An 11,772-nucleotide genomic window follows, 5' to 3' on the forward strand; every position below is an offset into this window, starting at 1 on the left:
TTGCAGGTGCTTTACGTATTCAGATATTATTCAGTAACCCATTAGATGGCGGAAATATAGCCTTGATCGCTTTGAAATTTTGTATGAGGTTCCAGTTATGGTCATGGACAATGCCTTTAATTTTCGGTGATGATCAGATAACCATTTTGGCATGAAGTGGACCGAAAACTTAATTTTTTGTTCTAAATGATGTGTGTCAAGTTTCGTGGAAATCGGTTCAGATTTAGATATAGCTCCCATATGTATTTTTTTTTTTGGTTTTAATCTGTGTAATAAAAAAAAAAAAATGGATTTCGGAAAATAGTGCTTATGTATGTGAAGAGTACTAAATGGTAATAAACATGATATTAGATGTAGAAATAGAGGTGGAATTCGGAACTATAGTACAACAAATTATACAGTATTCACGATTTCCATATGAAATATGTTTTTGTATTCCCTTTCCGCATACGAAGTAGCGGGCACTTTGCTAGTTACTTTTAATCGCGAGCTCGAGAATGGTCGTTGTTACGAAAATATTTTTTTTTAATATATCAAAGGCGTTGATTATTTAAACATATTTTTTTAGTACCTAGCAAAGGCATGGATTTTCAGAACTAACAAAATAAAAATATATTACAAACATATATTATTTGAATTCAAACTAGGCTTGGATATTTTGAAATATTTGCCAAAGTCTAAAAATGGATTTTTTAATGCTGGTATTTAAAAGCCTGGGGTGGCGTAGGGGATGATAGATACCAAGCAACGACTCTGATTGCCTTTAACATGGCGAAGCCCAAGCTTACCTTGGCCCCCCTTTCATCTCAATTGTGGACACTGACCTCGCCGCGGTGTCACCTGGGGTAGCTATTTTCATCACCCGTTAAAATAGTGCGCTGATATGTCCCACGAGTTCACCCTAGAACTATAAAAATGGGTTGAGGCGTCGGGTTAGTTGCCCACACTCGGAAAACCCCTCCTAATATGAACAAGCTAAGATAAAAAACCAAACCCCCTAATGTTGACTGACGACCCCCGCAAACGTATAAAGAACCACGAATCTGCACTTGGAATGTGCCCATGTAGTACACAACAGGCGCAGTTCTAGCTTTGGCGGATATTATTGCCTTACAGGAAATGCGATGGAAAGGGACAGGCGTAAGTAAATCAGATGATTACGCACTGCATTATAGCTGCCATGAAACGAGACATGAATTTTGCTGCGGATTTATGGTTAACAGTAGAATAAAATACCTCGTCTCCAGATTCACTCCAGTAGATGAGCGAATTGTTATAATCCGCATAAAAGCGAAGTTCTTCTAGATCAGTCTTATTTGCGCCCATACTCCGACCGAAGACAAAGATGATCCGACCAACGACGTATTTTATGAACGCCTAGAAACAGCAAATGATCGTTGCCCTGGCCATGACATTAAAGTTCTACTAGGAGATTTTTAATGGAAAAATCGGAAGGGAAAATATCTTTGGCCCCACCGTCGGAAAATTCAGCCTTCATGAAGAAACATCCGACAACGGCATGAGGTTGATTAACTTCGCGGCAGCAAAAAACATGATAGTTAGCAGCACCAGATTCAAGCATCTCGATATACACAAGGTCACCTGAATTTCTCCAGATCAAGCAACGAGAAATCAAGTTGATCATGTTGGAAGGCATTCATCCAGTGTATTACACGTTCAATCGATCCCACTATCTATAGCAGCAAAGGTTCGCAATCGTTTTAATGTTGCAGCAAAGGTGCGATCTAACAGTCTAGATGACAGTTTGTCGTGTGATCTTTTTAATATCCTGCTGGAAAAGGTCATACGAGCCGCAAAGGTGACCAGAAATGGCACTCTATACACCAAACAGCATATGTTACTCATCTACGCCGATGACATCGACAAAATGGGTAACAGCACCTTGCGAGCGGTAACAGCACCTTTGAAAAAATTGAGAAGAAGTCCGCCAAAGTGGGTCTGGCAGTAAACGGCGATAAGACCAAGCTGATGGTATCAACGCGCAAGACGTTCAGTAGACTCGGACCAACTGTGGAACTTGAGAACTACAGCTTCGAGGTAGTTAAAGATTTCATATACCTTGGTACCGCCATAAATACAAACTAATGACATCAGTTTAGAAATTTGAAGAAGGATTGTGATGGCCAACAGATGCTACTATGATCTGAGTAAGCAATTCAAAAAAAGATCAAACTCACAGTCTACAAGACGCTAATGCTACCCGTGCTGTTATATGGATCTGAAGCATGGGTACTTGCGCAAGCAGATGAGGCTGCTCTTGGGGTGTTTTAAAGAAAAATACTCCGAATGATCTACGGGCCGATCTGCGTCGACGGTGAATATCGGGGTCGAATGAACCACGAGCTTTACAATTTATACGCGGACATCGACATAGTCATACGTATTGAGATGCAGCGACTACGGTGGCTAGGCCATGTTGTACGAATAAATGAGAATGCCCCAGCTCAAAAGGCATACAAAAGCGAACCTACTGATGGTTCCCTTAGAATGGGAAGGCCACGAATTAGATGCAAAGAACACGTAGAAAACAACATCTTGGAACGTGATCTTTCAATTGCACAAGACCGATATTTTTTTTAAACCTATACCTAAATTTTTAAGAATATTTTTTAAGTTTCCATGTATTATCCATATTCAAATAAAATCTCAATTTTGTAATGATTTCGTAGGAACCACCCTCATAGGGAGACAACTGGACTCACCACATACCAAATCCTTGATTGCAAATTTTCCTGGCATTAAATACACGTTGTTGAAAATTATTTGTTAATAAATATCGACCATTTTTATTGATTTTTTAAAATTATTACTGAAAACTAATTTTCGAAATTTAAATTTTTTCAATCAATAATTCCCAATATTCTAGCCTTGCTTAGAAAATCAGTTCTCTGTATATAACATCCAGTCATTGTCCTTGAACCAGTATACGAATAACGGCCATGATAAACACGCCAATTGTCGAAAACCACAATCGTACCCGGATATAACTTAAAACGCCATTGATTATCGGGACTTTGTACAATTTCTAAAAATTCACAAAATGCTTCATAGAATTCGAACATCTCCTCTTGGGGTATGGTATTGAATACGGCGCGATCATAAACATTCAGACGTAATTGAATAATTTCTTGTGTCACGGGATCCAAACGTATCATTGGTGCCGAATGCGTGTGATGTTGGCCCTCTTCAATGTATTCAGCTGGCAAATGGACTCGTGTCAGCAATTCAAAGGCTTTGGGATTTCTTCGCTTCAATTCCAGAGCACAGTGCAGGCCATCGACAAAGAAATTCTCACCACCCTCACCGTTCAAATGTTGCAAGCAATGAAGAACCTGCAGAGCTTTACAATTTATACGCGGACATCGACATAGTCATACGTATTGAGATGCAGCGACTACGGTGGCTAGGCCATGTTGTACGAATAAATGAGAATGCCCCAGCTCAAAAGGCATACAAAAGCGAACCTACTGATGGTTCCCTTAGAATGGGAAGGCCACGAATTAGATGCAAAGAACACGTAGAAAACAACATCTTGGAACGTGATCTTTCAATTGCACAAGACCGATATTTTTTTTAAACCTATACCTAAATTTTTAAGAATATTTTTTAAGTTTCCATGTATTATCCATATTCAAATAAAATCTCAATTTTGTAATGATTTCGTAGGAACCACCCTCATAGGGAGACAACTGGACTCACCACATACCAAATCCTTGATTGCAAATTTTCCTGGCATTAAATACACGTTGTTGAAAATTATTTGTTAATAAATATCGACCATTTTTATTGATTTTTTAAAATTATTACTGAAAACTAATTTTCGAAATTTAAATTTTTTCAATCAATAATTCCCAATATTCTAGCCTTGCTTAGAAAATCAGTTCTCTGTATATAACATCCAGTCATTGTCCTTGAACCAGTATACGAATAACGGCCATGATAAACACGCCAATTGTCGAAAACCACAATCGTACCCGGATATAACTTAAAACGCCATTGATTATCGGGACTTTGTACAATTTCTAAAAATTCACAAAATGCTTCATAGAATTCGAACATCTCCTCTTGGGGTATGGTATTGAATACGGCGCGATCATAAACATTCAGACGTAATTGAATAATTTCTTGTGTCACGGGATCCAAACGTATCATTGGTGCCGAATGCGTGTGATGTTGGCCCTCTTCAATGTATTCAGCTGGCAAATGGACTCGTGTCAGCAATTCAAAGGCTTTGGGATTTCTTCGCTTCAATTCCAGAGCACAGTGCAGGCCATCGACAAAGAAATTCTCACCACCCTCACCGTTCAAATGTTGCAAGCAATGAAGAACCTGCAGACCGGCAGCATCACAAAAATATGTATTATCAGTATGGGAACCTAAATACTCTTTGGTGTAGGCAGTATCAGCATGATCGGCAGCATCACTAAAGGTAAACATTTCACCGAAAAAGGTTTTCATAACGGGGAAAACACGACGTACAGCCATTTCGGTCATTGTGGTATTGGCCGGAACATTATCGATGAAGGCAATGCCATAACGTACCAAGGCGGCTACATAGTCTCTAACCACAGAATCGGAACTCAACAATTCAGTAAAACGGAAACGGCAATGTCTTTCATTCTGTAAAATGATGGGCAAATTCCAGGGTGTTTTGAGTGTAGAATTGCTTTTACGTTTTATCAATTGCGGCAACTGAGAATTGAATATGAAATCAATGCCATATTCCGAAACATGACCATCGTTCCCTAAAAAAATAAAACAAATTGTTTTTTTTTTCGAATAACACATATACCTAGTGGTACCACTTACATGTTACTTCCAATACAAGACCATCCTTTAAATATTTCACACCACCAGCCTCCGGTTTTATTTCCCTGGGTATATCCAATAAATTATAGCGTTTTTGTTTTGTCTCAGCATTATAGCAACGCGGACATCTGCAATGATCCCTTAGCCAAAAATAATTAACTTTGATAATTTCTTGACTTTGGCTGTGTTTAATTTCCAACATATTATTTCTTTGGCCCCTTTCGTGTGAACTTTTGAAATGCTACTGAAAATCAGTTTTAATTTATAGCCCGCTTTATATTCTAGAATAGAAGATCCAAAGAATACTCAATATTCAACACTGTGAGATAAGCCGTTTTCACCACACCCATTTGTTTCAACTGATAAGAGGACAAATTTGCCTTCATAATGATGATGATGATGACGATGGTGGATGGATGATTAAGATGATGATTGAACTGCAGGGAGGCAACCAGATTAACCTACTTGCTCTTCTATGCATTATGCTGAAAGCCATTTGAATTTCTTGTTGTTGTTTATAACATGTTATAATGAATATTGGAGTGTACCGGCATGCATGGCATTGTTCTGTTTTAAAAATAGAAGACCATCAGATTACAAGGAAAACATGTAAGTTATTAATATTTTTGTATTTGTTGAAGGAAATTACAGTACGTTTACATTCTACCGGTTTTCGTTAACCCAGTAGGGTTCAATTGTCAATTCCATTGTATACTTGTCATATAAATCCTAATAGAGTAGGTTAAGCCTGTAAAAAGTTCTAATGTAAACTCCGTTTTAATGTTTTTTTTAAATTTATCTTATCAATCTAAAATTTTTAAAATTGAGACAAGTTGATACGTGCCAACTATAGAGGAATAAATCTCCTTCCCACTGTAGCCAATAGTCAATGGGACCTGGCAAACCCACCATAGACCAAATTTTCACTCTGCGCCAAATCCTGGAAAAGACCCAGAAAAACAAATCGACCCATTTCACCTACTCGTCGACAACAAAGCCGCATTCGTCAGCCCTGCAAAATGAATAAGGCTATGTAGGATAACTTTAACTGGCACAGTGGAGGGACCTCTCGGAGCTCTGCAATACCAAACGAGGGTTCAGACAAGGTGATAGCCCCTCGTGTAACCTTTTGTACACTGAACAGCATATTTTACTAGCCTAAGCCGACGACATCGACATTATGGGTCGAACATTGTTAGCGGTAACAGCCACCTTTGAACGAAATGAGAAGGAGTCTGCCAAAGTGGGACTGGCAGTAAATGGTAAGAAGACCAAACTGATGGTACGCAACGCGCAAGACGTCCAGTAGACTCGGACCAACTGTGGAACATGAAAACTACAGTTTCGAGGTAGTGAATGATTTTATATACCTCGGTACCGCCATACACAAAACTTATATCATCAGCTATGGAATCCGGAGAAGAATAGTGTTGGCTAACAGATGCTACTATGATCTGAGTGCGAGGTGTCTTCGATCCGAAACGACCAAAGACTGTCACCTCAGCCCATTGTGTAAAAGTAATAGATCTGCTACAACAACAAAAGTGACCTGAGTAAGCAATTCAAAAGCAATGTCACCTATCTCCATACCAAACACACATTCTACAAGACGCTGATACTACCCGTGCTGTTGTATGAATCTGAAGCATGAGTAATTATGCGAGCGAATAAGGCAGTTCTTGGATTGTTTGAGTGAAAAAAATCTCCGAAAATCTATAGGCTGATCTGGGTCGACGATGAATATCGCCGTCTAATGAACCATAAGCTGCTTAAGAAATGGGTCTATCCCATTCCGTTTGGCCAAGGCTGATGGAAATTCGATCCATTCTATTTGTCCTGTTAATCGGTGCGGCTCCCAAACATCGAGCTTTTTTTGAATCCACCTTTTTTAAAAGGCTTAAAACAGTTTTATGGTCGATTTTTAGCTCTTTTTTAATTGGTTTTCTTTTGTTGTTTTCGTTGACATGTTTTCGCATTGACGTTTGTGGCCTTTGTTTTGTAATGATAAAAAAAATATATCCCATTTAATTGTTGTAACCACTGTCCTTCTTAATATTATAATCGAATAACATCAACACATAATTGGCGCTCATTAAAATTATGCTCTCTCACTCACTCTGTTTGAGAAACAACGAAGAAAAACAAGCTATGAATAACAAATAAAATATTAGCCTAAGGCAGTCACATAGGTATGTATATGTCACAAAATGATTGTCTCTCTCACCCTCTTTTCGTCTGATGACACTAAATAACATACTCTCCCGAACTAACTCTCTTTCTCTGTCTCTTTATAAAACAAGTCCGCCAATTAGTATTGCTAGCTTTAGTAACTAATCAAAACAACAACGTACAAACCGCACGCACACACAAACTAGCATGCACTATGGATAACGTATACGCTATGCTGTACCGTACACCTGAACGTATACGTAATGTGTAAACATTAAATTGTTTTCTGTTTTTGAGTTTTTTTTTTTTTTTTGTTTTGATTTTTTTTTAGCGACACAGTTTCATTTTCATTTCCAATTGCATTGCAATTGTGTGTGTAAGAGTGTTAGTGTTCAGTGTGTGGCAACAATGGTAACTAAGCGACAGATAACAGCTGAACTGTTGTTGTTTTGTTGTTTCATTTCAACAAGACGTACAACGTGCAAAATAGTATGAACCGTTCGTTTATACTGATATATGTATGTAGTTCGGTAGGTAGGTATATCTTAAATCCACTATAGACTATTATTTTCCATTTAGATTTTGTTTAGCCCTCACTATTCTCATGTTTGAGGTGTCTTTCTCTCTAGAAAATGAGTGGACAACATTGATGACAGTGTGGTATGTATGGTGGCGCGGCAGTTTGTGTCTCATTTCCGATGTCGCGATATTTGGTGGAGGCGTCGTGGTCGCCCTCGTCTTCCTTCGTCCAAACATACATATTTGATTGTTGTACCTCAGCTCGTGTTGTTTTCAATTGTCAGCGAAAGGTGTGATTCGTGTGTGAGTTTGTCAAAATAACAAGAACAACAGGGAAATATATTTTTGTTCGTTATTTTCTCGTGATTTCTTATGAGACCCAATACCACCATTGACTGTCGTCGTCGTCGCCGTAATGTCCACTCTTCTTGTTTTAGTCTGTGGCACGCGGTCTCTCGGACACTCACTCACTCTCCCGCCAGCAAGTGCATGAGTTTTTCTTTTGTACCTCCATCCGTGGCTATGGTTGACGTTTTAGCAAATACGATTTCAGTTGTTTTCTGAAAATTGCCTATAAATTAGTCAAAATAAGAGATACTCTTTACGTCGTCGGTGGTGGCGAAGAGAAGAAGAAAAATAATTACAAATCAAAACAATATTTCAATATAATATTCGTTTAAAAAATAATAATAATAATTGTGCGTCTTATTAGCTTTGTAACGCCGTGGCAATTTGGCAATGAACTTAACTCAAGGATCATCATTCGTGTGTTAAGAAGCTTATGGTCTGGTTTTATGACCTGTTTTTTTCTCGTGATCTAAAGAAAACAAACAAAAGAAAATGTCAAAACAAAAAACAAATCAAATTATTCAAATGTGTTATGGCTTCTATTTAACATGCTAAAATATTAAATCAAATAGAATTCAAATAACAAGAATTTGTGTGCGTGTGTGTGATTGTGTCTGCATCGTTGCATTGTCCTCCACTATGAATGGCAAAAATACAAAGTCATTGTCAAGTTATTATTACAACAACAACACCACAAACAGTATTATAGCTGTTAAAAGAAATAATTTTAAATAACACCTTACACCTTGGTTGGCATTGTCATTGCCTTAGTGTGGTGTGTCTGTGTGACCTATTGTCGTGTGTTGAAAATACATTGTGAAAGGATTGAAAATATCTTGTCGTCCTTAAAATTACAGTCACCTTTAAGAAACCAAGTAATTTTCTTATCCTACCTCTGCACATAAATGATGATGGATATCCAACAACATCAACCACATCACCACTACATTTCCTTTCGCCGATCTTTAAAGCGTTCAATTAGTTTTAATGCAGGTATGTATTTTAAATGTGTGTGAGTGCTCGTGTGTGTAAGTCATTTTAATATTTCCTTATAATGACCTTGTGTGTGTTACGGTCATTGTTCGTTGTTGATCTTCCTCTAAATTTGATTAACCATTTGAAAACGTTAATTTTGAAAGTGGCTTAAGTCGTTTGGATAACAAAATCTAATGTAATGATATTTATGTGTGTATGTATACACTGGTGGCCCAAACTATAGCAACTAAAATTGCAGGGTTAGTAAATGCCGTATAACTTTTTCAAAAATAAAGATATCGTATTAGTTTTTTCAGTTTTAAATCGGATACTTTATTCACTTAAAAAATAAAAGCATTAATGCACAATTCATTATGAAATGAATAATTATTTATGGGTAAGGAATTGTCTCAATTTTTGCTTGGACAAAATTAAAGCATCTTTAGAGGGCAAACAGATGAATTCTAAAATTTGAGTTATTTTAGCGTTATAAATAATTAGTATGTTTTGTTTTCTTCACCAATTTCGATTCTTATAATCACCTTTAAATGGATTTTATTACAATGTGTCTGGTTTTCAATTTTGACTTATTGCGGAAAAAAAAAATATAAAAATGGCTGGTAACAAATACAGTACTCCGATAAAACAGCTAATTATGAGTGAATGTGAAAATATCACAGAAAATGATTTTGAACAAATATTCCATGATTCCTGGAATTATAAGTTCATTTCATGCAACTATTTCGGGAGTGACAGTCAATAACAGAGGGCGAAAAACATCAGTTGTTTTGATCGACAAATTGGCATAGCTGTAAAAAAATACTCATTTTAGAGTTCAACGGAGTTTGTTAGACGGTTATGGTTTGATATAACCTCAAGAACAAAGCGTGGACGAGCTATGGTAGCAGGCCTACTTGCCCACAAATTATCATGAAAGTTTTTTAATTTCTGAAAAGAATCGGCAAAAGCTCATACTAATTGGAATCCAACTTACTTACCTATTTAGCTGGCTTGTTCCAAGCGCATCGGTCTTGTGTTCAAGCGCATCGGCCTTGTGTGCATCTCCTTCAATTTGAAAGACCATGCGCCAACATGTTCTCTTCTACTTGATCTTTCCATATAATTCCTGGCCTTCCCCTTCTGCGTGAACCATCGGCAGGCTCGGTTTTATATGCCATTTGAGCATTTTTATATTTTAAACCATTTTTATATTTTATCCACAATCTAAAGAGGATGTGGATAAAATATAAAAATTGCTTAATATTTTGATTTTTTTGTGGTTTGACATATTTTCCATCACTTTTTTAATGATTTCATCTGGGATTTTGTTGTATTCATCTTGTGAATGTAGACATTTGGAGAACTGTAGTGGAATTACAAATTTTCTGTTGCAAAATTAAATTTATTTAAAAAAAAATTATTTCGAAAAAAAATTACGAGTCTCCAATTTTCCCAAATTCACTTAGTCCACTTTCAAAATAAACGATTCAATTGTTGAATATGTGTGCGTGTGTCTTTATATTGTCATTTGTTTATATGTATATTATTCTATATATGTATGTTTTATCTTTTATGTTATGATCTGTATTTATTTATTTCTTTTTTGTCTAATTGAGCTTTATTGCCAAAAAATGTGTTTATTTTTTTCATTTGTATTCTATTTATTTATTATCATTCAATTACATGGTGGCACTCTCACACAAATTAAGGTGGTGTGAGAATCTCTCTCCCTCCCATTGCTGTGAGATTTTGCAAACATGATTTTCTATTTACAACAAAACATAGAGGCGACACAATTAATGACGTCGTAAGATTTGATCGCGTCTGTGATTTGATTTTGTTCAAATTTTGTACATCTGTCATGGTGACCTTTAGAAGAAAAACAAAGGAAATATGAGCAAATTACAACATTTGTACATAAAATTGTAATTATATTGTTATTTTTATTTAATGCCATATTTTGATGTGACGACGTGTCATTCCAAAAACAATTCGTTAAAAAAAAAATAAAAAGGAAATACCGATATTAACAAATAACGTACGACAGTTAACAACAGTTGCGAAACCATGCCGATTATTGTATCCGATAAACCATACAGCACCTAATAAACCTCCTACTGAGTCTACAGTACGGACATTACCGGCTGGACTCATTGAGGCACCTATTGGACTTCAGTACGGATATTACCGGCTGAGGTACATATGGAATCTGCAATACAAACATTATCATTACATGAGAAGTGTGTTGATTTTTTCTTACCCAGTGCCGAATGCGTCCTAATTTGGCGACCGAAGCCACGGATTCTGGCATTCGACAAATCTATATTGGAGACATTGATCACTATAATAGACGGAATGACAGAAGACGAGCGAACGTGTGCACTCCAATTTGATCATGTCGTCGAGGGCCTTCAACATACTGAAAATGGCCAACACCAACAGCCGCCAACAACCGCACCAACACCCACCGCCACCCGGTGCACCTACCCACCGCCACCCGGTGCACCTACCCACCACCATCCGGTGCCACCGACTGGGCCCACTTGCAAGGGGGCTACACTCAAACTACTTAATCAAACTACTTAATCGTCTTCAAGAGCCCTACTGAAATCCCACCCCGCCCCTCCATTCGATATACCCATACTTGCTAAATCTGTAATGTCATCATAGTAACGGCATTCCGTCAGTATATGCCTCCAGTCCTCTGTCATCCCGCACCCACATAAATCCGTCTGAGACAAGCCTCTTTTATGCAAAAACGCATTGAGAGAACCATGCCCCGCCAGTACTTAAGACGAAGCGAAAGTCTAGCCGGTCCACTACGAACGTTGCGTCACGAATAAATTCGTACGTCACCCTCCCTTTGTAACTGTTCGTCCACCTTGTCCTCCACCTATCAACAACACAGTCTCGAAGGATAGTGCTATACCG

The 11,772-nt window shown here is 37.5% G+C and overlaps 2 protein-coding genes across 2 annotated transcripts; both read right to left on the bottom strand.

Moving 5' to 3' along the window:
• Positions 1–2,861: 2,861 nt before the first annotated feature.
• On the bottom strand, positions 2,862–3,757 carry LOC133334068 (trimethyllysine dioxygenase, mitochondrial-like). The gene is made up of 2 exons (XM_061542366.1): positions 3,721–3,757; positions 2,862–3,361 (listed from the first exon to the last, which is right to left on the bottom strand). Exons 1-2 carry the CDS (start codon positions 3,755–3,757, stop codon positions 2,862–2,864), a joined length of 537 nt encoding a protein of 178 aa, XP_061398350.1.
• A 101-nt stretch (positions 3,758–3,858) lies between these two features.
• LOC133334065 (trimethyllysine dioxygenase, mitochondrial-like) lies at positions 3,859–5,032 on the bottom strand. The gene is made up of 2 exons (XM_061542364.1): positions 4,831–5,032; positions 3,859–4,766 (listed from the first exon to the last, which is right to left on the bottom strand). Exons 1-2 carry the CDS (start codon positions 5,030–5,032, stop codon positions 3,859–3,861), a joined length of 1,110 nt encoding a protein of 369 aa, XP_061398348.1.
• Between the last annotated feature and the right edge of the window lie 6,740 nt (positions 5,033–11,772).

This window comes from Musca vetustissima, unplaced genomic scaffold (assembly GCF_032173495.1).
Source record: "Musca vetustissima isolate MV318-11 ecotype Yass unplaced genomic scaffold, APGP_CSIRO_Mvet_v1 utg122064, whole genome shotgun sequence".
NCBI lineage: Eukaryota > Metazoa > Arthropoda > Insecta > Diptera > Muscidae > Musca > Musca vetustissima.